This window comes from Salvelinus namaycush, chromosome 32 (assembly GCF_016432855.1).
Source record: "Salvelinus namaycush isolate Seneca chromosome 32, SaNama_1.0, whole genome shotgun sequence".
Lineage (NCBI taxonomy): Eukaryota > Metazoa > Chordata > Actinopteri > Salmoniformes > Salmonidae > Salvelinus > Salvelinus namaycush.
Window position 1 is genome coordinate 3,853,900 of NC_052338.1, and position 27,132 is coordinate 3,881,031.

General features: G+C 44.0%; 1 protein-coding gene across 1 annotated transcript in view; it reads left to right on the forward strand.

Annotated features, from left to right (window-relative positions):
- Positions 1-27,132, forward strand: part of LOC120027347 (TGF-beta receptor type-2-like) — a 136,592-nt gene that overhangs the window by 30,002 nt on the left and 79,458 nt on the right. Inside the window, exons 4-5 of the mRNA XM_038972261.1 lie at positions 13,807-13,957; positions 14,552-14,742. Of these exons, the coding sequence (XP_038828189.1) occupies positions 13,807-13,957; positions 14,552-14,742 (342 nt within the window). The remainder of the gene's footprint in view (positions 1-13,806; positions 13,958-14,551; positions 14,743-27,132) is intronic.

Below are 27,132 nucleotides of genomic sequence, written 5' to 3' on the forward strand. Positions count from 1 at the left end.
CCGTGTTCGTCTCGCCGACTCCATCCTCCGGTATCCCTCTTCGCACTGCTCCATAGAATCCCAGGCGGGCTCTGGCACTCTCCCTGGGTCGACCGACCACCTCTCCACCTCCTCCCAGGTTGTCTCATACCCCTGGCCACGCTGCTCCTCCTTACCATGCTGCTTGGTCCTTTGGTGGTGGGAAGTTCTGTCACAGCTGTTGAAAGATGAGGACCAAGGTGCAGCGTGGTGGGCGTACATTTTCTAACAAAACAATAAACACTACCAAACAAACCGTGAAGCTTAAGCTTAGCTTAAGGCTAAGTGCCATCAAACTTCCCACAAAGAACGGTGGGAAAAAAAGCTACCTAAGTATGGTTCCCAATCAGAGACAATGATAGACAGCTGTCCCTGATTGAGAACCATACCCGGCCAAAACATAGAAATAGGAAATCATAGAAAAACAAAACATAGAATGCCCACCCCAAATCACACCCTGACCAAACCAAAAAGAGACATAAAAAGGATCTCTAAGGTCAGGGCGTGACAATTTGAGTCAATTGGAGGTGTACCTGTGGATGTATTTCAAGGCCTACCTTCAAACTCAGTGCCTCTTTGCTTGACATCATTGGAAAATCTAAAGAAATCAGCCAAGACCTCAGAAAAAAATTGCAGACCTCCAGAAGTCTGGTTCATCCTTGGGAGCAATTTCCAAACACCTGAAGGTACCACATTCATCTGTACAAACGCAAGTATAAACACCATGGAACCACACAGCTGTCATTGCGCTCAGGAAGGACATGTGTTCTGTCTCCTAGAGATGAACGTACTTTGGTGCGAAAAGTGCAAATCAATCCCAGAAGGACATTGTGAAGATGCTGGAGGAGACCGGTACAAACGTATCTATATCCACAGTAAAACGAGTCCTATATCGACATAACCTGAAAGGCCGCTTAGCAAGAAAGACTCAATTTCTCCGCCATAAAAAAGCCAGACTACGGTTTGCAACTGCACGTGGGGACAAAGATCTGACTTTTTGGAGAAATGTCCTCTGGTCTGATGAAACAAAAATAGATCTGTTTGGCCATAATGGCCATCATTATGTTTTTAGGAAAAAAGGGGATGCTTGCAAGCCGAAGAACCACATCCCAACCGTGAAGCATTGGGGTGGCAGCATCATGTTGTGGGGGTGCTTTGCTGCAGGAGGGACTGGTGCACTTCACAAAATAGATGGCATCATGAGGAAGAAAAATTATGTGGATATATTGAAGCAACATCTCAAGACATCAGTCAGGAAGTTAAAGTTTGGTCGCAAATGGGTCTTCCAAATGAACAATGACCCCAAGCATACTTCGAAAGTTGTGGCAAAATGGCTTAATTAAGTACAACACAGTCAAGGTATTGGTGTCACGATCGTCGTTACGTGACAGATCGTAACGGTATCCCTCTTCGCACTGCTCCATAGAATCCCAGGCGGGCTCTGGCCGGCGTGAAATGAACACATATTTAATCAACGAAGACGAAGAACACTTACAAACTAAACAAAACAACAAACCGACGAACGTGAAGCTATATAATGACAAGTGCAGACACAGGCAACTTACACATAGACAATCACCCACAAACTACCTAATGACTATGGTTGCCTAAATATGGCTCCCAATCAGAGACAACGATAGACAGCTGTCTCTAATTGAGAACCAATCTAGGCAACCATAGACATACATACACCTAGACTAAACACTGCCCCATAAACATACAAAAAACCCTAGACAATACAAAACACATACTTCCCCCATGTCACACCCTGACCTAACTAAAATAATAAAGATAACTAAGATAACTAAGGCCAGGGCGTGACAATTGGAGTGGCCATCACAAAGTCCTGACCTCAATCCCATAGAGAATTTGTGGGCAGAACTAAAAAAGTGTGTGCGAGCAAGGAGGCCAACAAACCTGTTTCAGTTACACCAGCTCTGTCAGGAGGAATGGGCCAAAATTCACCCAATTTATTGTGGGAAGCTTGTGGAAGGCTACCCGAAACGTTTGACCCAAGTTAAACATTTTAAAGGCAATGCTACCAGATACTAATTGAGTGAATGTAAACTTCTGACCCACTGGGAATGTGATGAATGAAATAAAAGCTGAAATAAATCATTCTCTCTACTATTATTCTGACATTTCACATTCTTAAAATAAAGTGGTGATCCTAACTGACCTAAAACAGGGAATTTTTACTAGGATTAAATGTCAGGAATTATGAAAAACTGAGTTTAAAAGTATTTGGCTAAGGTGTATGTAAACTTCCGACTTCAACTGTACATTTGACTATTGGATGTTCTTATAGGCACTTTAGTATTGCCATTCTAATCTCGGGATTTGATAGGCTTGAAGTCATAAACAGCGCTGTGCTTCAAGCATTTCTAAGAGCTGCTGGCAAAACGCAGTAAAGTGCTGTTTGAATGAATGCTTACGAGCCTGCTGCTGCCTACCACCGCTCAGTCAGACTGCTCTATCAAATATCAAATCAAAGACTTAATTATAATATAATAAACACAGAAATACGAGCCTTTGGACATTAATATGGTCAAATCCGGAAACCATCATTTGAAAACAAAACGTTTATTCTTACAGTGAAATACAGAACCGTTCCGTAATTTATCGAACGGTAGCAACCCTAAATCTAAATATTGCTGTTATATTGCACAACTGTAACGTCCTGACCAGAGTTCTTATGTGTTTTGCTTGTTTAGTGTTGGTCAGGACGTGAGCTGGGTGGGAATTCTATGTTGTTTGTCTGTTTCTGTGTCCAGCCTAATATGGTTCTCAATCAGAGGCAGCTGTCAATCGTTGTCCCTGATTGAGAATCATATATAGGAGGCTTGTTTTGTGTTGGGATTTTGTGGGCGATTGTTTCCTGTCTCTGTGTTTTGTCTGCACCAGATAGGGCTGTCTCGGTTTTCACATTTGTTATTTTGTTACTTGTAGTAGTGTTACCGTTTATTTGTCTATTAAACATGTTGAACACTAGCCGCGCTGCATTTTGGTCCTCTCCTTCACCTATGGAAGAAAACCGTGACAGAATCACCCACCAAACTCGGACCAAGCAGCGTGGAAACGGGCAGCAGCGACAGCGGCAGCGGTACCAGGAGGAATGGACATGGGAGGAAATTCTGGACGGTAAAGGACCCTGGGCAGAGCCAGAGGAGTGTCGCCCCCCCAAAGCGGAGCTGGAGGCAGCAAAAGCGGAGAGGCGGCATTATGAGGCGCTAGCAAGGCAGAGCGGCTGGAAGCCCGAGAGGCTCACCCAAACATTTCTTGGGGGGAGGCTAAAGGGGAGTGTGGCGAAGTCAGGTAGGAGACCTGCGCCAACTTCCCGGGCTTACCGTGGAGAGCGAGAGTACGGGCAGACACCGTGTTGTGCGGAAGAGCGCACGGAGTCTCCTGTACGTGTGCTTAGCCCGGTGCGGGTTATTCCACCTCCCCGCACTAGCCGGGCTAGAGTGAGCATTGAGCCAAGTGCCATGAAGCCGGCTCAACATATCTGGCCTCCAGTACGTCTCCTCGGGCCGGTGTACATGGCACCAGCCTTACAAATGGTGTCCCCGGTTCGCCAGCATAGCCCAGTGCGGCTATTCCACCTCGCCGCACTGGCAGGGCTACGGGGACCATTGAACCAGGTAAGGTTGGGCAGGCTCGGTGCTCACGAGCTCGTGTACTCCTTCACGGTCCGATATATCCGGCGCCACCTTCCCGCCCCAGCCCAGTACCACCAGTGCCTACACCACGCACCAGGCTTCCTGTGCGTCTCCAGAACTCTGTTCCTCCTCCACGCACTCTTCCTATGGTGCGTGTCTCCAGCCCAGTACCTCCAGTTCCTGTACCACGCACCAGGCCTACTGTGCGCCTCAGCAGGTCAGAGTCGGCCGTCTGCCCAACGCCGCCTGCACTGCTCGTCTGCTCAACGCCGCCTGCACTGCTCGTCTGCTCAACGCCGCCTGCACTGCTCGTCTGCCCAGCGCCGTCTGAGCTGCCTGCCTGCCCAGCGCCGTCTGAGCTATCCGTCTGCCCAGTGCCGTCTGAGCTATCCGTCTGCCCAGTGCCGTCTGAGCCATCTGTCTGCCCAGTGCCGTCTGAGCGATCCGTCTGCCCAGTGCCGTCTGAGCGATCCGTCTGCCCAGTGCCGTCTGAGCGATCCGTCTGCCCAGTGCCGTCAGCGATCCGTCTGCCCAGTGCCGTCTGAGCCATCCGTCTGCCCAGCGCCGTCTGAGCCATCCGTCTGTCCCGAGCCATTAGAGCCGCCCGTCTGTCCCGAGCCGTTAGAGCCGTCCGTCAGTCAGGAGCCGCCAGAGCCGCCAGCCAGTCAGGAGCTGCCAGAGCCGCCAGCCTGTCAGGAGCTGCCAGAGCCGCCAGCCAGTCAGGAGCTGCCAGAGCCGCCAGCCAGTCAGGAGCTGCCAGAGCCGCCAGCCAGTCAGGAGCTGCCAGAGCCGCCAGCCAGTCAGGAGCTGCCAGAGCCGCCCTCCAGTCATGAGCCGCCCTCCAGTCATGAGCCGCCCTCCAGTCATGAGCCGCCTTCCAGTCATGAGCCGCCCTCCAGTCATGAGCTGCCTTCCAGTCATGAGCTGCCCTCCAGTCCGGAGCTGCCACTCAGTCCGGAGCTGCCACTCAGTCCGGAGCTGCCACTCAGTCCGGAGCTGCCTCTCTGTCCGGAGCTACTTTTCAGTCCGGAGTTGCCCCTCTGTCTTGAGCTACCTCTCTGTCTTGAGCTACCTCTCTGTCTTGAGCTACCTCTCTGTCTTGAGCTACCTCTCTGTCTTGAGCTACCTCTCTGTCCTGAGCTACCTCTCTGTCCTGAGCTACCTCTCTGTCCTGAGCTACCTCTCTGTCCTGAGCTATCTCCTCTATCTAGGGGGGGCCTTGGTGAAGGTTCCTAGACCAAGGTCGGGGGCGAGGGTCGCCATTCAAAGGACGCTAAGGAGGGGGACAAAGACAGTGGTAGAGTGGTGTCCTCGTCCTGCGCCGGAGCCGCCACCGCGGACAGATGCCCACCCAGACCCTCCTCTTGAGTTTTAGGGGTGCGTTCGGAGTCCGCACCTCAGGAGGGGGGTACTGTAACGTCCTGACCAGAGTTCTTATGTGTTTTGCTTGTTTAGTGTTGGTCAGGACGTGAGCTGGGTGGGAATTCTATGTTGTGTGTCTAGTTTGTCTGTTTCTGTGTCCAGCCTAATATGGTTCTCAATCAGAGGCAGCTGTCAATCGTTGTCCCTGATTGAGAATCATATATAGGAGGCTTGTTTTGTGTTGGGATTTTGTGGGTGATTGTTTCCTGTCTCTGTGTTTTGTCTGCACCAGATAGGGCTGTCTCGGTTTTCACATTTGTTATTTTGTTACTTGTAGTAGTGTTACCATTTATTCGTCTATTAAACATGTTGAACACTAGCCGCGCTGCATTTTGGTCCTCTCCTTCACCTATGGAAGAAAACCGTGACAACAACCTTCAATGTTATGTCATAATTATATAAAATTCTGGCAAATTAGTTCACAGTTTGCAATGAGCCAGGCGGCCCAAACTGTTGCATATACCCTGACTCTGCTTGCACTGAACGCAAGAGAAGTGACACAATTTCCGTAGTTAATATTGCCTGCAAACATGAATTTCTTTTAACTAAATATGCAGGTTTAAAAAATATATACTTCTGTGTATTAATTTTAAGAAAGGCATTGACGTTTATGGTTAGGTACATTTTTCGCGAATGCACTTTTGTTAAATCATCACCTGTTTGGTGAAGTTGAAGTAGGCTGTGATTCGATAATAAATTAACAGGCACCGCATTGATTATATGCAATGCAGGACAAGCTAGTTAACCTAGTAATATCATCAACCATGTGTAGTTAACTAGTGATTATGTGAAGATTGGTTGTTTATAATAAGATCATTTTAATGCTAGCTAGCAACTTACCTTGGCTCCTTGCAGCCACAAGATCATTTTGATGCTGCACTCGTGTAACAGGTGGTTAGCCTGCCACGCAGTTTCCTCGTGGATTGCAATGTAATCGGCCATAATCGGCATCCAAAAGGCCGATTACCGATTGTTATGAAAACTTGAAATCGGCCCTAATTAATCGGTCGATCTCTAGTCCTGAGGCATGGTCCTCGGGCTCAGGTCCTCCGAGAGAGAGAGAGAGAGAGAGAGAGAGAGAGAGAGAGAGAGAGAGAGAGAGAGAGAGAGAGAGAGAGAGAGAGAGAGAGAGAGAGAGAGAGAGAGAGAACTACAGGGAGCATACTTCAATTCACACAGGACATCGGACAAGACAGGAGAAATACTCCAGATATAACAGACTGACCTCAGCCCTCCAACACATAAACTATTGCAGCATAAGTAGTGGAGGCTGAGACAGGAGGGGTCGGGTTCCCTTGTTTGCTTTAACTCGGAAGCCCTCTCAATCACTACTATACTCTACCTCCGTCTTTCCGTCTGACGTTTACTTTACCAGGTGAACAATATGTTTTAACCTTTCACGAGTATCAACCCCGTATCCGGGATCACCCCCCACCCCCCCCACACTGATTAGCATCGCTAGCATAGCTTCACAAGTAAATAGTAGCATCTAAATATCATTAAATCACAAGTCCAAGACACCAGATGAAAGATACAGATCTTGTGAATAAACCCATCATTTCTGTTTTTTAAAATGTTTTACAGGGAAGACACAATATGTAAATCTATTAGCTAACCACGTTAGCAAAATACACCATCTTTCTTTGTCCACCATTTTCTCTCTCCACCACTAGCTATCACCAATTCGGCTAAACTAAGATATTGATAGCAACAAACCAAGACAAAAACTCATCAGATGACAGTCTGATAACATATTTATGGTATAGGATAGGTGTTGTTAGAAAAAAGTGCATATTTCAGGTAGAAATCACAGTTTACAATTGCACCGACCATCACAAATCGACTAGAATTACTAGATAGAGCAACGTGTATGACCAATTTACTCATCATAAAACATTTCATAAAAATAGACAAAGCATAGCAATGGAAAGACACAGTTCTTGTGATTTCAGACCATATTTCAGATTTTCTAAGCGTTTTTCAGCGAAAACACAATAAATCGATAAGTTAGCATACCACATGTGAAAACGTTAGTAGAGTATGAATTCAAGGCAAAGGGAGCTATAACGTTATCATCGCCAAAATATATTAATTTTTTCACTAACCTTCTCAGAATTCTTCCGATGACACTCCTGTAACATCATTTTACAACATACATATACAGTTTGTTCGAAAAGGTGCATATTTAGCCATACAAAACCGTGGTTATACAATGGAAATAGTCACAACTCAAGCATCAAAATGAGGGACGTCAGCTTTCAGAGTGATCTAGTTTAATCGAAAGCTAATCATATACTTGACTAAAAAATACAGAGTTGACAGGAATCGAAAGACAAATTAGTTCTTAATGCAACCGCTGACTTACATTTTTAAAATTATCCTTACTTTTCAATACAGGGTTCGCCAAGTGAAGCTATACCAAACAAAATGGCGAAATATGCGTTTAAAATATTTCGACAGAACAACGATTTATCATATTAAATATTGCTTACTTTGAGCTGTTCTTCCATCAGATTCTTGGGCAATGTATTCTTTCTTGGGTTTAATCTTCTTTTGGTCGAAAGATGTCCTTTGTCCGTCTAAATGCCCGCTAACGTTCGACCGGGACCCCGAAATGTGCCCGGTGCTTCACATAGAAATGCATCAAAATCGCACTAAACGGATATAAATTGCTATAAAACGGTTTAAATTAACTACCTTATGATGTTTCTAAGTCCTATATCGAATTAAATTACAGACGGATACATTTTACGTTGATAACCGAGCCTTTGAAAATGGCATCCGGAGGTGTCTTCCTGCGTAAAGGCGAGCGTCGAAAGGGGGGCTACCCTCACTCCTTGGTCCTTTATAACCTCTGAGAGCTACGCAGAAGGCCCATTCCACTTCTCATTGGTTACTGACATCCAGGGGAAGGCGGGTGCAGTTCGTGTCGTTCCATAGGATATACACAGACTTTTAAAACTGATCTGAAATCAGAGCTTCGCTCTCAGACCTTTCACTGTCTGTCATGGATTTCGCTGTAGAAAGAGTTCTGGGTCACCCACAGACATCATTCCAACTTTGTATGAAACTAGAAAGTGTTTTCTATCCAATAGAATTAATAATATGCATATTGTACGAGCAAGAATTGAGTACTAGGCAGTTTAATTTGGAGACGACAAAATGCTAATTCGGAACAGCACCCCCTGTAGTCGCAAGAAGTTAAATTACAGTCAAACAAACACGATAACTTCTGTCCACAGGGAGGCCACTTTAATTACTCGTGACCCCTCCTCCCTTTCGTCAATTGTATACATCTATTTTATAAGAAGACGTAATAAAGTGTCTCACAAGATTAAAACCCCTGGGGTTTTCTTGAGTCTACAAGGACTGTTTGGTTTTGCCAAGGAACGTATTGTTCCTACTCGATCACGTGTAGTGTGATTCGTGCCTTCCGAAATCGAAACGCCCAAATATGTTATCTCTTGTTTTACGCTGGTTGTACCATGTGATGCCTTGTGACCCTGCTCTACCAAATAGTTTACTAACGTGGTGATGTCTGGCATATGAGTTTCTTCATCATTTTACGCCAATAATAAGTCACTACATACTGTATCATCACAGAAACCTCAAATGTACACCCTTTTAGCAATTGTTTTAATGAGGCGTGATACAAAGTTGGACTATTTGTAAACATCATTCGTGCTCTCGCCCATATGTACTGACAATTTTAATATGTTACCTAATATCCACTGCCTTTGATTCTCGCAAGGATTATCCAACCCCTAAATTAGTTCCACACCCATCGCCATGTAAAATGATCTGGGTATTGTTACTGGTCCCATGTTCAAAGACATGGGTAGTAGTCATATCGCTTTCGATTCTGCTTGTGTCCCCAATAAATATAATACTTTTCCTGTTGTAAATTTTGCCAATATTGCCCCTACACTCACTTTTCCGTGTTTTTCCGCTACCCCCGCAGTATCCATTTACATAGCAGGTTAACCTGCAATCAAAACATACGTACACATTTTATCAATATACTCACATACCCAAACGGTGTACAAATACCCATACTAATATACTATATAACACATACTCAATGAGTATATACTTCATACTATATACTATTAGCTCATTTTAGTATACTGTAACCAAATGGTAACCTTTCAGCTGAGCTTTGCATGTCTACCGGAAGTTGATGCTGTTGCTATGCAGCCTCTTGCTAGCTTGTTAGCAAATTACTACAACTTCGGGTGTTTGAAAATTCAGACTGTTCAGAGTGTACACTGCCCACTCTGGCCGAGGGGCAGGGTTGATCTGAGAGTTCGTACCTCACAATGGCAGTCAAGCACCCAAGCTAACTGGCTAAAGTTGGCTATCTTACTAGCTACTTCCAAACGCAAATGAGAACACCTCCTCACTCTGACTAGTCTACTCACCCTAGCAGATTTGGTTCGGCATGTTATCCAAAGCGATGGTGATTAACTGTGCTGTTGACAACAATTTAATTATGTTTCTTTACCCCCAACGTTTACTGACACCGACTATATTCAACGGGTGTTGAGCATTAGTATATTCATCAGTTATTCTGCGCTCTGGTACATTCAGATGAGAGTGCTCTGAAATCTGAGCAGATAGCCAAAGCGAATTTTCGAAGCCCCCGAATTAACAATGTCCGATGAGAATGCACAACGACTATACCATTTAGCTAAGCTAAGAATGACGTGAATAATCAAGTCAATAAACGTTAGGTAGTTAGATTACATATAGTTAATATACAGGCATGTTCGATGTATTAGTAGCCAACTTACGTTAGGTAGCTAGCTAACATATATTACCAGTACATACTGCTATAATGATATGCTATGCGGTTCAAACGGATAGCGTAACTAGCAAATTGTCATAATTAGTTAAAGCAATGAATTTGTATCGGCTCTAGCATATTTCCCGTCAGCAGGGAAATGCTGCCAAATTTATCCATGAATTTTATTTTTTTAAATAATTTTTTCGTATTTGAGCCGAATTGGTAGAATACACTTGCGCTTCTTTTAGTTTCTCTATGGATTTGCTATAGTTTACCTCTTCCTGACCGTGGCCAGAGTGTTTAAATTTACTCACTCATGGCTCTAATATGTGCCAATTTAACAATTTTCCAAGGTAGTGATACCCACTTCCCCAGAGAGAAAGTTATTTGGTTAGGAACGTCTTCCTTTCTTAGAATTTGAAAAGAGTAATTTCTTCTCCATCAAAATATTTTTGAATTACTCTGTCATTTTAAATGTTGTACCCACATGGTAGTTCCTCCAATGCACATTTCCGTGTAGGGTTTACATTTTATCTGGTTTCCCAATCATAACCAACTGTTTACCAGTACAATTCATTTTCTTGAACAATGTTTTTAATATTTTATATATATATATATACACTGCTCAAAAAATAAAGGGAACACTTATATATATATATATATATATACACACTGCTCAAAAAAATAAAGGGAACACTTAAACAACACAATGTAACTCCAAGTCAATCACACTTCTGTGAAATCAAACTGTCCACTTAGGAAGCAACACTGATTGACAATACATTTCACATGCTGTTGTGCAAATGGAATAGACAAGAGGTGGAAATTATAGGCAATTAGCAAGACACCCCCAATAAAGGAGTGGTTCTGCAGGTGGTGACCACAGACCACTTCTCCGTTCCTATGCTTCCTGGCTGATGTTTTGGTCACTTTTGAATGCTGGCGGTGCTTTCACTCTAGTGGTAGCATGAGACGGAGTCTACAACCCACACAAGTGGCTCAGGTATTGCAGCTCATCCAGGATGGCACATCAATGCGAGCTGTGGCAAGAAGGTTTGCTGTGTCTGTCAGCGTAGTGTCCAGAGGCATGGAGGCGCTACCAGGAGACAGGCCAGTACATCAGGAGACGTGGAGGAGGCCGTAGGAGGGCAACAACCCAGCAGCAGGACCGCTACCTCCGCCTTTGTGCAAGGAGGAGCAGGAGGAGCACTGCCAGAGCCCTGCAAAATGACCTCCAGCAGGCCACAAATGTGCATGTGTCTGCTCAAACGGTCAGAAACAGACTCCATGAGGGTGGTATGAGGGCCCGACGTCCACAGGTGGTGGTTGTGCTTACAGCCCAACACCGTGCAGGACGTTTGGCATTTGCCAGAGAACACCAAGATTGGCAAATTTGCCACTGGCGCCCTGTGCTCTTCACAGATGAAAGCAGGTTCACACTGAGCACATGTGACAGACGTGACAGAGTCTGGAGACGCTGTGGAGAACGTTCTGCTGCCTGCAACATCCTCCAGCATGACCGGTTTGGCGGTGGGTCAGTCATGGTGTGGGGTGGCATTTCTTTGGGGGGCCGCACAGCCCTCCATGTGCTCGCCAGAGGTAGCCTGACTGCCATTAGGTACCGAGATGAGATCCTCAGACCCCTTGTGAGACCATATGCTGGTGCGGTTGGCCCTGGGTTCCTCCTAATGCAAGACAATGCTAGACCTCATGTGGCTGGAGTGTGTCAGCAGTTCCTGCAAGAGGAAGGCATTGATGCTATGGACTGGCCCGCCCGTTCCCCAGACCTGAATCCAATTGAGCACATCTGGGACATCATGTCTCCCTCCATCCACCAACGCCACGTTGCACCACAGACTGTCCAGGAGTTGGCGGATGCTTTAGTCCAGGTCTGGGAGGAGATCCCTCAGGAGACCATCCGCCACCTCATCAGGAGCATGCCCAGGCGGTGTAGGGAGGTCATACAGGCACGTGGAGGCCACACACACTACTGAGCCTCATTTTGACTTGTTTTAAGGACATTACATCAAAGTTGGATCAGCCTGTAGTGTGGTTTTCCACTTTAATTTTGAGTGTGACTCCAAATCCAGACCTCCATGGGTTGATAAATTTGATTTCCATTGATCCTTTTTGTGTGATTTTGTTGTCAGCACATTCAACTATGTAAAGAAAAAAGTATTTAATAAGAATATTTCATTCATTCAGATCTAGGATGTGTTATTTTAGTGTTCCCTTTATTTTTTTGAGCAGTGTATTTTAAACCTGCAGGAATATTTATGTTTGTCTATCTCAGGATTGTGCCCTGGAATCACGTAACTTGTAGTCGTGTCATATCATCCCATGGCTCTGCTTCAACAGAGAAACACAACCCCTGTCTCTAACCAGGATATTTCTGGAAAGATCCCAATCGGAGATGTCCCCTGCTCCTACAGGATTACACTGCTTCAACAGGATGTTTGCCGTGGAATTACTTCTAGGACTTCCCCTATTCAGAAATAACTCTACTACAATAACGTTTCTAACTAGGGGTGTTTTTGCTACAACAAAGACATAATATGCAAAACCTGTTCTTAGAACAGGATTTTCTATGATGTTTTAAAGAAAATCAGTCTCACCCGTAATTTATTTTGTCTGTTCGGAATTGCGTATCCACTCACTAAACCACGTCTAACGCAGCTTCTGCGCACACAGTTTAACATCGTCTCCTCGGGAGCAAGTAGAGTTAGCCATCCCATCCTCGTTGCCATATTTTGGTAGCAATTCTATAGGAAGAGTGAGAATGCAGATTCTTTCAAACGAAAATTTTAAAAGATTTTTTTAAATGAAGCAACCAACCTTCACCAAGAATGGTTCAGAGTTGAAACCTTCACAAACACAGTTGGGTCTCTGCTTTTATAGAAAAAGACATCCTTTTTGTATACGTGGCAGTCAGCAGACAGTATGTAAAAGGCAATTAGTTGTCTGTGCATATTTAAGATAGCATGAGGTTGATCGCCTGAGGGCTCAACCGTATAACTGCATTCACAACAGTAAACACTATAATGTGCTCCATTCTGCACGTTTCCATACATGTGACTTTCGGTATATAGTAAACCTACGGGACGTCACATGCTGCGATCGCACCCAAACGGACCTTAGCTATACGCCCAGTCCTATGACTAAGTCCCACAAAGACCAGTTTTTATCAGGTTAGAAAAAACACTAGCATATAACAAGAGACAATTCTTTAAACAATAAAACACGGGATAGCATGACTAATTATGTAATTTTCCACGACAATACATGGTACCGAAGGGACATTCCTTTTTGTCTATTTCACATATTCTTTTCAAAGTAAAATTGTCAAGTCTCACAGTAATGATACATTCCTTCACGTAGTCTGGACTGAGATGTGAGGTTAATGTTTTACTGTACTCACTGATATTCCACACGCCATACTCTTCCAGTGTAGGAAAGGTTCAGATTAATATGTAATATATTAGATGAGAAAGTTCGCCTTTGTAATGTTTGTAGCCTTTTGTTTGTCTGTGTAGTTGGAGGGAAATGTCAGTTTCCTAAGTTGAGCAAAGTTATCATCTTCTCTGGGTCAATACAGTTTAGGCCCATTTAAGAAAGCAAATAATGACTGGGGTTCAATCCAAAACATTTAAAGGGGATTTCCATTTGAGCCAACATCTGCAGCGTTTACCTCGAATGCTATCTCTGCGAACACGGTAACATTGCCTTTAAAAGCTGTATTCGAGCGCAATCAAATTTAATCCCGGTCAAATGTCTTATCTTGGCTGCAGTGAAGAGTGAACATATTTCACAACACATGAGTAACCTAAATGGACAAACTATTGACTGCTTTACGAAACAGTATCCCTTTATAAACGATCAATCTAATGTCTTTCCCCCTATCTATTTGTGTCTCCACCTCAGTGGCCTCATCAATGACTATGCTGAAGCTGAAGCGTCTGTGTAAGTTCTGTGAAGTTGAGTCTACCAGCTGTACGTGCACAGGGAGCTGTTTGACCGACTGTAGCATCACAGCCATCTGCCCCCATCCAGAGGACGTGTGTGTCAGCATTTGGTGAGTGACTACAGCACCCCTCATCATCTCTCATTGGGAGTTGGAATGACCTTTAAACTTGACCTTAGAGCAGAAATGAATAATCTTGCTTGGTGATTTGTCATTTAAATATGACTTTTGCCATGAACAAGGTTTAGCTAAGTAGCTAAACCCAAAAGTGCCCCACCCACTAATCCCACTAAAGAAAGTGGAGAACTAGATTTGGCCTCCTGTTTGAAGCTGAAGGCAATACCACATTATCTCATCACATTCATAGCATTCGGAGCTGAAGTCAGTTGAACTCCTAATGCCATGTTCACAGCAACACCTCTTAAAAAGGGTTTCACTACATATGCTCCACACCACCTAGCAGGAGACCTGAGGAGCCCATTTGTAAGTCCATTTGTGCACCTTCAGGATTATTCACTGCACGTGCACGGTGGTATTTTGTAACTGGGTGATACATTCTGTAAAACCTAACCTGACCCCTGTTTCAAAGCATTACCCTAATGCTTAGACTGTGTTTTTATTACTGTATCACTAGCTTAAATGTTCTCTCTGTTTAATAAATATGAATTGGAGTGGAACTAATTGCTCCTGTTGTCTTGTTTCCAGGAGGAAGAAAGACGACAATGTCACCATAGACACGATATGCCACAACCCAGCCCATAAGCTGCATGGTCTGGTGCTGGAGGACTATAACAACAGCAAGTGTGAGATGAGGGAGAGGAATGGCATGGGCTCCCAGTTCTTCATCTGCTCCTGCTCCGAGGATGAGTGCAACGACCACCTTTTCTTCCCCCCATGTGAGTCCCTCTGTAGTGCTATGTCACCTGCTATGTAGTGCAATGTCACCTGTTATGTCATCCTCAAGGTTGCCTTCTGTAGGCATTATGATTGGTCATGTGAGTGCAACGACCGTGTCTTCCTCACCTTTTGTGAGTCCCTATCAGTGGAGGCTGGTGACTTCAACATTTGAGGAGGATGAGAGACCCACGCTATAGGTGCGGAACGCACGGAGACGACAAAGTGTGTTTCAAAAGTCGTTTATAGTACTATATTATGGGGAATGGGAATGAGAGGGCTACTTACACCGTGTTAGAAAGGGATGATTGAATGAGGGTATGAGTTGGTTATGTTCAGAGACTTGACCAGTGCAGGACAGGATTTGACTGGGAAGACAAATAACTATAAGACACACTACACAGTTAGACAAAAGAGCTAAGAATGAGTTAGTCCAAGCAAGGCGTCAAAACATTGATGTTTAATAATTTGAATGTGTATGTGATTGACTCTACATACAGTAATGAGAGATAAATGAGAGGGGTACTCACAGTGCTTGTAGGGGAAACATTCAATGTGCCAGTGGATGAGCGGGCACATGAGACATGGCTTCAGTTCATGGCTGGAGAAAGTTGACAATGGTAGTGGAGTGGAGTAGTCCTCACCTCTTAATCAGGGAACAGGATGGGACTTAGCTGTAAATACAAATGGCAGATACATTCCATTACAGCTGTGCTATATTAGGTTTGGACAACGAGTTTCTCTCTGAACTTAAACTCTGACATCTCAAAATGAATAAAGTCGAACACAGACTGTGCATCTTGCCCACTTGACACATTAAAGTATCCCAAGAAATATTCCTGAATAAAACCCTAATCATCCACATACCTGACGATAACTAACTGACTAGCAGACTGGTGGCACCATAGGTCCCAGAGCGGTGGGGCAATTTTTAACAGTTGATCAGACTGAAAAATCGTCCGTTTTCCTCCGGAGTGATTGTGTTATCATCTTTGCTAAATAAATACCGAAAGAAAATGAAAAGTCTACCGAGCACCTATGAAAAAATGCGCTGCATTCAGAATTGTTTGACATCGTAACGTGCAATTACCCCTGCAAGCTTGCCCTTGTTGACAGAACTTTCCCTCTTGTCATGTCCTCTAAAAGCAAATTCTTGCATGCCCTGCTTTTGTTTTTTTCGTTTGGCTGAACAATCGATGTTCTTCATGTCACTGTAACCACCTTTCGACCAAGGCTCAAAAAGCAGACAAGGGGGTCTATAACAAGTGGCAACGGTGAGAGACTTGTTTCTGGAACGGTGAGAGACTTGTTTCTTTTAAAAGTAGAAGCTCAAATTGTTTGGGCACAGACCTGGATAGTATGACAGAACTCTGCCGGTTATCTCTGCAGTTGATAACAACTCCGCCCCCTTTGGCTGTTATATCTTTTTGGAAAATGTTATAGTTAGGGATGGAAATTTCAGGATTTTTGGTGGCCTTCCTAACCCAGGATTCAGACACAGCTAGGACATCCGGGTTGTGCCATGGACACCATATGTGAATTGATCGCCCCCCATCTATCTTCAGAGTTCGTACTGTTAGGTGACCTAAACTGGATCAGGCTTAAAACTTCTTCTCAATAGGGGGTGCTGTTTGGACTTTGTAATAATTTCGTTCCCAAATTAAACTGCCTCGTACTCAATTCTTGCTCGTACAATATGCATATTATTATTACTATTGGATAGAAAACACTCTCTAGTTTCTAAAACCGTTTGAATTATATCTGTGAGTGAAACAGAACTGGAGTTGGAGGATTTTTCCTATGAGGATGTGAGAATGCTGAATTCTGCAAGCTGTTCCCAGGTCAGTTTATTAATTTGCCTGTCTTCTATTGGTTGAGATGCACTGCATACGTCTTCCCCTGGGTGTCAGCGAATAGTGAGAGTTGAAATGGGGTTGCTAGGCAGAACTGAGAGGTTATAAATAGCCTGGGAACGTAGGGTCCGGTCTTTGTTCACTTCGCTCTGACGCAGGAAGGACATCTGGCTGTGGCTCTAGAACGCTCCGGTTATAGGCCTTAGATATATCCGGTCATGTTTTTATTCGTTATAGGTGTTAAAGACATCATAATGTTGTTATATTAAACCGAGTTATATCAGTTTATATCGGTATATTGCGATTTTCGGATATTTAATCGTCCTGCGTTTTAGTGAGTCGGACACGTCTTTGCCGCATGGCTAATGTTTACTGCTAAATCGAACGTTGAAGAGGACAATCTACAACCAAGCAACGATTCTTTTGGACTAAGGACACCTTGCCCAAGATTCTGATGGAAGCTCATCAAAAGGTAAGAACTATTTAAGATGTTAATTCGTTGTTCTGTTGAAAAAAGTAAAATGCATATTCCGCCATTCATTTCGGTGCGGTCTTGCTTTAACGCACGCTGTATGCCGTAGTAACGTTAATTTTAAAAATCTAACACAGCGATTGCATTAAGAACTAATGTATCTTTCATTTGCTGTCCAACCTGTATTTTTTAGTCAAGTTTATGATTAGTTATCGATTAGATTAGGTGCCTCTCCCAAGATTTCTCCCGACATATTGTTGGCAGCCTGGCTACTTTTCTCACTGTATAACCACGATTTGTGCCGCTAAATATGCACATTTTCGAACAAACTCTATATGTATTGTGTAATATGATGTTATAGGACTGTCATCTGATGAAGTTTTGAGAAGGTTAGTCAAAAATGTAATATCTTTTGCTGGTTTATTCGCTATCGCTAACGTGCATGAATCAATGCTGCTGTGTGGTTGCCTATTGTAGTAAGCTAATATAATGCTATATTGTGTTTGCTGTAAAACACTTAAAAAATCTGAAATATTGGCTGGATTCACAAGATCTTTGTCTTTCATTTGCTGTACGCTGTGTATTTTTCAGAAATGTTTTATGATGAGTATTTAGGTAATTCACGTTGCTCTCTGTAGTTATTCTAGTCGCTTTGCTGAGAGTTGTGATGGTGGCTGCAATGGTAAACTATGATTTATACCTGAAATATGCACATTTTTCTAACAAAACATATGCTATACAATAAATATGTTATCAGACTGTCATCTGATGAAGTTGTTTCTTGGTTAGTGGCTATTTATATCTTTATTTGGTCGAATTTGTGATAGCTACCTATGCAGGAAAAAAATGGTGGAGTAAAAAAAGTGGTGTCTTTTGCTAACGTGGTTAGCTAATAGATTTACATATTGTGTCTTCCCTGTAAAACATTTTAAAAATCAGAAATGATGGCTGGATTCACAAGATGTGTATCTTTCATCTGGTGTCTTGGACTTGTGATTTAATGATATTTAGATGCTAGTATTTACTTGTGACGCTATGCTAGGCTATGCTAGTCAGCTTTTTTACTGATGGGGGTGCTCCCGGATCCGGGTTTGGGAGGAACTAGAAGTTAACTTCTTCTGGCTGCAAGCCCGACGTCGGTACACTTATGACAACAGCCAGCTCAAGTGCAGGGCGCGAAATTCAAAATATATATTTTTTAAATATTTAACTTTCACACATTAACAAGTCCAATACAGCATATGAAAGGTACACATCTTGTGAATCCAGCCAACATGTCCGATTTTTAAAATGTTTTACAGCGAAAACACCACGTATATTTATGTTAGCTCACCACCAAATACAAAAAAGGACAGACATTTTTCACAGCACAGGTAGCATGCACAAAGCCAACCTAACTAACCAAGAACCAACCAAACTAACCAACAAACAACTTCATCAGATGACAGTCTTATAACATGTTATTCAATAAATCTATGTTTTGTTCGAAAAATGTGCATATTTCAGGTATAAATCATAGTTTACATTGCAGCTACAATCAGAAATTGCACCGAAAGCAGACAGAATAATTACAGACACCAACGCCAAATACCTAAATACTCATCATAAAACATTTCTGAAAAATACATAGTGTACAGCAAATGAAAGACAGGCATCTTGTGATTCCAGACAATATTTCCGATTTATCAAGTGTTTTACAGCGAAAACACAATATAGCGTTATATTAGCTTACCACAATAGCCAAAAACACAAGCCCTTCCCCAGCAGTAAAAGTTAGCGATCGTAACAAACTAGTAAAAGATATATAATTTTTGACTAACCTTGATATTCTTCATCAGATGACAGTCCTATAACATCAGGTTATACATACACATGTTTTGTTCGAAAATGTGCATATTTAGAGCTGAAATCAATGGTTATACATTGTGCTAACTTAGCTACTTTTTCCCACAACGCCCGGATTTTTTTCGGACACTTTTTCTGACACACATATTCTGACCAAATAGCTATTCATAAACATAACTAAAACATACATGTTGTATAGGAAATGATAGATCCATTAGTTCTTAATGAAATCGCAGTGTTAGAATTCTAAAAAATAACTTCATTACGACATCCAGCTTCGGTATAGCTAGAGTACCCAAAAGTTGGGCGCCCACGACTAGTTCACATGTACGACAGATATATGAAATAGCATCATAAAATGTTTCTTACTTTTGCTGATCTTTCATCAGAATGTTGGACAAGGGGTCCTTTGTCAAGAACAATCGTTGTTTGGATTTAGAACGGCCACTTTCCCTCTCGATTTAGCAAGCACACTAGCCAAGTGGCACGAATCTCTCCATCGTCAACAAAGTCAGAAAACGGAACACGGCAAAACTCCCGAAAAAATTTCAATAATCTGATTAAACTATATTGAAAAAACATACTTTACGATGATATGGTCAAATGTATCAAATAAAATCAAAGCCGGAGATAGTAGTCGCCATCCAGGTCCCTTCTCGCGCTCTCCAGAAAACCGGAAATGGGGGACACGTCATACAAAGAGCTTGTATTCCACTTCAGACCAAGATAAACACTAAATTTCTTCTCTCACCGCCTCTTGACATCCAGGGGAAGGTCTATGAAGTGCATGTATACTAATACGTATCATGCCCATTTATAGGCAGGACATAGAAGAGAGCCTCGATTTCAGACTTTCCACTTCCTGGTCAGGAAGTTTGTGCCAAATGAGTTCTGTTTGACTCACAGATATAATTCAAACGGTTTTAGAAACTAGAGAGTGTTTTCTATCCAATAGTAATAATAATATGCATATTGTACGAGCAAGAATTGAGTACGAGGCCGTTTGAAATGGGCACCTTTATCCAAGTTACTCAATACTGCCCCTGCAGCCAGAAGAAGTTAACACCCCGGCCGTCCTACAATCTAAGCTAGATGCCCTCAATCTCACACAAATTATCAAGGAACCTACCAGGTACAACCTTAAATCGGTAACCATGGGCACCCTCTTAGAATCATCCTGACCAACTTGCCCTCTAAATACACCACCTCTGCTGTCTTCAACCAGGATCTCAGCGATCACCGCCACATAGCCTGAATGCGTAATGGGTCCGCGGTCAAACGGCCACCCCTCATCACTGTCAAACGCTCCCTAAAACACTTCAGCGAGCAGGACTTTCTAATCAACCTGGCCCAGGTATCCTGGAAGGATATTGACCTCATTAGTAGAGGATGCCTGGTTGCTCTTCAAAAGTGCTTTCCTCACCGTCTTAAATAAGCATGCTCCGTTCAAAAAAATGTAGAACTAAGAACAGATTTCGCCCTTGGTTCACCGCAGACTTGACTGCCCTTGTCCAGCACAAAAACATCCTGTGGCGTTCTGCATTAGCATCGAATAGCCCCCACGATATGCAACTTTTCAGGGACGTCAGGAACCAATATACTCAGTCAGTTAGGAAAGCTAAGGCTAGCTTTTTCAAACAGAAATTTGCTTCCTGTAGCACTAATTCCAATAAGTTTTGGGACACTGTAAAGTCCATGGAGAATAAGAGCACCTCCTCCCAGCTGCCCACTGCACTGAGGATAGGAAACACTGTCACCACCGATAAATCTACGATAATCGATAAATTCAATAAGCATTTTGTACATGCTTTCCACCTGGCTACCCCTATCCCGGCCAACATCTCAGCACCCCCTGAAGCAACTTTCCCAAGCCCCCCCCCACCACTTCTCCTTCGCCCAAATCCAGACAGCTGATGTTCTGAAAGAGCTGCAAAATCTGGATCCCTACAAATCAGCTGGGCTAGACAATCTGGATCCTCTCTTTCTAAAATGATCAGCAGAAATTGTTGCAACCCCTATTACTAGCTTATTTAACCTCTCTTTCGTATCGTCTGAGATCCCCAAAGATTGGAAAGCTGCCGCTGTCATCCTCCTCTTCAAAGGGGGTGACACTCTAGACCCAAATTGTTACAGACCTATATCCATCCTGCCCCTCCTTTCTTAAATCTTAGAAAGCCAAGATAACAAACAGATCACCGAACATTTCGAATCCCACCGCATCTTCTCCACTATGCAATCTGGTTTCTGAGCTGGTCATGGGTGCACCTCAGCCATGCTCAAGGTCCTAAACGATATCATAACCGCCATCGATAAAAGACAGTACTGTGCAGCCGTCTTCATTGACCTGGCCAAGGCTTTCGACTCTGTCAATCACCGCATTCTTATCGGCAGACTCAATAGCCTTGGCTTCTCAAATGACTGCCTCGCCTGATTCACCAACTACTTCTCAGATACAGTTCAGTGTGTCAAATCGGAGGGCCTGTTGTCTGGACCTCTGGCAGTCTCTATGGGGGTGCCACAGGGTTCAAATCTCTGGCTGATTATTTTCTCTCTATATATCAACGATGTTGCTCTTGCTGCTGGTGATTCTCTGATCCACCTCTACTCAGACGACACCATTCTGTATACATCTGGCCCTTCTTAGGACACTGTGCTAACAAACCTCCAAACGAGCTTCAACGCCATACAACACTCCTTCTGTGACCTCCAACTGCTTTTAAATGCTAGTAAAACTAAGTGCATGCTCTTCAACCGATTGCTGCCCGCACCCTCCCGCCCAACTAGCATCACTACTCTGGACGGTTCTGACCTAGAATATGTGAACAACTACAAATACCTAGGTGTCTGGTTAGACTGTAAACTCTCCTTCCAGAATCACATTAAGCATCTCCAATCCAAAATTAAATCTAGAATTGGCTTCCTATTTCGCAACAAAGCCTCCTTCACTCATGCTGCCAAACATACCCTCGTAAAACTGACTATCCTACCAATCCTTGACTTCGGAGATGTCATTTACAAAATAGCTCCCAACACTCTACTCAGCAAACTGGATGTAGTCTATCACAGTGCCATCTGTTTTGTCACCAAAGCCCCATATACTACCCACCACTGTGACCTGTATGCTCTCATTGGCTGGCCCTCACTACATATTCGTCGCCAAACCCACTGGCTCCAGGTCATCTATATGTCTTTGCTAGGTAAAGCCCCACCTTATCTCAGCTCACTGGTCACCATAGCAACACCCATCTGTAGCACGCACTCCAGCAGGTATATTTCACTGGTCATACCCAAAGCCAACACTTCCTTTGGCCACCTTTCCTTCCAGTTCTCTGCTGCCAATGACTGGAACGAATTGCAAAAATCACTGAAGCTGGAATCTTATATCTCCCTCTCTAACTTTAAGCATCAGCTGTCGGAGCAGCTTACCGATTACTGTACAAGTACACAGCCAATCTGTAAATAGCACACGCAACTACCTCATCTCCATATTATTACTTACCTTCTTGCTCTTTTGCACCCAGTATCTCTACTCGCACATCATCATCTGCACATATATCACTCAAGTGTTAATGCTAAATTGTAATTATTTTGCCTATATGGCGTATTTATTGCCTACCTCCCTACTCTTCTACATTTGCACACACTGTACATAGATTTTTCAAAATGTTTTCTAGTGTGTTATTGACTGTTGTCACACCCTGACTGGAGATATCTCTGTTTTCTTTATATTTTGGTTAGGTCAGGCTGTGACTAGGGTGGGTACGCTAGTTTTGTATTGTCCTAGGGTTTTTGTATTGTCTAGGGTTTTTGTATGTCTAGGGTTTTGTAGGTCTAGGGGTTTTTGTAATTCTATGTTGGCCTGATATGGTTCCCAATCAGAGACAGCTGTTTATCGTTGTCTCTGATTGGGGATCATATTTAGGTAGCCATTTCCCTTTGGTGTTTGTGGGATCTTGTCTATGTGTAGTTGCCTGTCAGCACTCGTTTGTATAGCTTCACGTTTCGTTTTGTTATTTTGTTAGTTTGTTCAGTGTTCATTCTTTAAATAAATAAGAATGTATGCATACCACTCTGCGCCTTGGTCTCCTTCATACGACGAACATGACAACTGTACGTTTGTTTTTGTGTAACTCTATGTTGTTGTTTTTGTCACACTGCTTTGCTTTATCTTGGACAGGTCGCCGTTGTAAATGAGAACTTGTTCTCAACTGGCCGAAAAATAAAGGTTAACTTCTCTGCGCTATGGATCCCTTTAGCGGGATCATTTTCCTAAACAACCGCTGAATTGCAGGGCGCAAAATATTACTAAAAATATTTATAATCATGCAATCACAAGTGAAATATACCAAAACACAGCTTAGCTTGTTGTTAATCCACCTATCGTGTCAGATTTTGAAAATATGCTTTGCAGCGAAAGCAATCCAAGCTTTTGTGAGTGTATCAATCAATGCTACAACAGCTAGCCCCAAATTAGCATGGTCACGAAAGTCAGAAAAGCAATAAAATTAATCGCTTACCTTTGATAATCTTCGGATGTTTGCACTCACGAGACTCGTGACATCATATAAAATGTTTTTTATAATCAAATCCTCAGGTTGTTTTTAACAAACATACTCAAAAAAAAACAACACTGCCTGTTAAATCAAAAATAAACAAATTAGGATAACAACTCCATTTAAAATTACAACTCTTGATAACTCCATAAAGAAATAATTGTATCCCATAGGGTAATGGTAAAATAGACTAGAGACAGGTGTCCCTCATTCAGGGAGAGTGCTCTCTCTCTCTCCTTCACGTGGTCTGAATAACACATAGGACTATTGCTAAAATATAAACTTCTTCCTAATTATTAGTGTTTACATAACCCATTTAAATCTCACCCAATGTGATCAGGCCTCCCCAGGGAGCCAGAACATAGGTTATAGGTCAGTCAGCCTTATTAAGTATTTTCTTTCTCTTTTCGTTCCCTGTTCTTAAAAAACTATTTAAAACATTTCAAATACTTCCATCATTCCGCTTACCTGGTTAACAAACAAATTTCAAAAGACCCCACACAATAAATCAAACATGGTATTAACACCACTAACTAATATTCATAACCTGTGTGTGTGTGTGTTGTGTGGTGTGTGGTGTGTGGTGTGTGGTGTGTGGTGTGTGTGTGTGTGCGCTGCTAATACGTAGGGCAAAACAAACAAACCAATAGCCAGGTCTTACTTATTTGGGAGCTCCCTCTACGGCCGGATCTGATACCTCTATATTTTTATACAAATGTAGAATTTCACTAACTTCTCTGTCACGGCCGTCGTCGGAAGGAGACCAAGGTGCAGCATGGTGAGCGTACATTTTCTTTTATTTTTGTAAATGTCGCCAACAAAACAAGAAACGAAGAAACAATCGTGAAGCTTAACAGGGCTATAGTGCCACTAACAAAGATAACTACCCACAATCACAGGTGGGAAAAAGGGCTGCCTAATTATGATTCCCAATCAGAGACAATGATAGACAGCTGTCCCTGATTGAGAACCATACCCGGCCAAAACATAGAAACACAAATCATAGAAATCAAGGACATAGAATGCCTAGGGTTTTCATCAAATCACACCCTGACCAAACCACAAAGAGACATAAATAAGGCTCTCTAAGTTCAGGGCGTGACAGTACCCCCCCCCCCCCCAAAGGTGCGGACTCCGGCCGCAATACCTGAACCTATAGGGGAGGGTCTGGGTGGGCATCTATCCATGGTGGCGGCTCTGGTGCGGGACGTAGACTCCGCTCCACCTCTGGCTCACCCCACTTTGGTGGCGCCTCTGGTGCGGGGACCCTCGTCGCATACCCCGGACTGGGGACCCTCGTTGCGGGCCCCGGACTGGGGACCCTCGTTGCGGGCCCCGGACTGGGAACCCTCGTTGCGGGCCCCGTACTGGGGACCCTAGCTGCGGGCCCCAGACTGTGAACCCCCGTTGCGGGCCCCGGACTGGGGACCCTCACTGCCGGCCCCGGACTGGGGACCCTCGTTGCGGGCCCCGGATTTGGGACCGTCGCTGGAAGCTCCGGACTGGAGACCGTCGATGGGGGCTCCGGACTGGTAACCGTCGCTGGAGACTCGGAACTGGAGACCGTCGCTGGAGGCTCCGGACTGGGGACCGTCGTTGAAGGCTCTGGACTGGAGGCCGTCACTGGAGACCGTCGCTAGAGGCTTAGTGCCATGGATCATCACTGGAGGCTTCGTGCCATGGATCATCACTGGAGGCTCGTGCCATGGATCATCACTGGAAGCTTCGTGCCATGGATCACCACTGGAGGCTTCTTGCCATGGATCACCACTGGAGGCTTCTTGCCATGAATCATCACTGGAGGCTTCGTGCCATGGATCATCACTGGAGGCTTCTTGCCATGGATCATCACTGGAGGCTTCGTGCCATGGATCATCACTGGAGGCTTCGTGCCATGGATCATCACTGGAGGCTTCGCGCCATGGATCATCACTGGAGGCTTCGCACCATGGATCATCACTGGAGGCTTCGCACCATGGATCATCACTGGAGGCTTCTCTGCCACACTCCCCGTGTGCTCCCCCCCCAAAAATGTTGGGGGCTGCCCCTCGGGCTACCTTGCCAACCGTGTTCGTCTCGCCGACTCCCATCCTCCGGTATCCCTCTTCGCACTGCTCCATAGAATCCCAGGCGGGCTCTGGCACTCTCCCTGGGTCGACCGACCACCTCTCCACCTCCTCCCAGGTTGTCTCATACCCCTGGCCACGCTGCTCCTCCTTACCATGCTGCTTGGTCCTTTGGTGGTGGGAAGTTCTGTCACAGCTGTTGAAAGATGAGGACCAAGGTGCAGCGTGGTGGGCGTACATTTTCTAACAAAACAATAAACACTACCAAACAAACCGTGAAGCTTAAGCTTAGCTTAAGGCTAAGTGCCATCAAACTTCCCACAAAGAACGGTGGGAAAAAAGCTACCTAAGTATGGTTCCCAATCAGAGACAATGATAGACAGCTGTCCCTGATTGAGAACCATACCCGGCCAAAACATAGAAATAGGAAATCATAGAAAACAAAACATAGAATGCCCACCCCAAATCACACCCTGACCAAACCAAAAAGAGACATAAAAAGGATCTCTAAGGTCAGGGCGTGACAATTTGAGTCAATTGGAGGTGTACCTGTGGATGTATTTCAAGGCCTACCTTCAAACTCAGTGCCTCTTTGCTTGACATCATTGGAAAATCTAAAGAAATCAGCCAAGACCTCAGAAAAAAATTGCAGACCTCCAGAAGTCTGGTTCATCCTTGGGAGCAATTTCCAAACACCTGAAGGTACCACATTCATCTGTACAAACGCAAGTATAAACACCATGGAACCACACAGCTGTCATTGCGCTCAGGAAGGACATGTGTTCTGTCTCCTAGAGATGAACGTACTTTGGTGCGAAAAGTGCAAATCAATCCCAGAAGGACATTGTGAAGATGCTGGAGGAGACCGGTACAAACGTATCTATATCCACAGTAAAACGAGTCCTATATCGACATAACCTGAAAGGCCGCTTAGCAAGAAAGACTCAATTTCTCCGCCATAAAAAGCCAGACTACGGTTTGCAACTGCACGTGGGGACAAAGATCTGACTTTTTGGAGAAATGTCCTCTGGTCTGATGAAACAAAAATAGATCTGTTTGGCCATAATGGCCATCATTATGTTTTTAGGAAAAAAGGGGATGCTTGCAAGCCGAAGAACCACATCCCAACCGTGAAGCATTGGGGTGGCAGCATCATGTTGTGGGGGTGCTTTGCTGCAGGAGGGACTGGTGCACTTCACAAAATAGATGGCATCATGAGGAAGAAAAATTATGTGGATATATTGAAGCAACATCTCAAGACATCAGTCAGGAAGTTAAAGTTTGGTCGCAAATGGGTCTTCCAAATGAACAATGACCCCAAGCATACTTCGAAAGTTGTGGCAAAATGGCTTAATTAAGTACAACACAGTCAAGGTATTGGTGTCACGATCGTCGTTACGTGACAGATCGTAACGGTATCCCTCTTCGCACTGCTCCATAGAATCCCAGGCGGGCTCTGGCCGGCGTGAAATGAACACATATTTAATCAACGAAGACGAAGAACACTTACAAACTAAACAAAACAACAAACCGACGAACGTGAAGCTATATAATGACAAGTGCAGACACAGGCAACTTACACATAGACAATCACCCACAAACT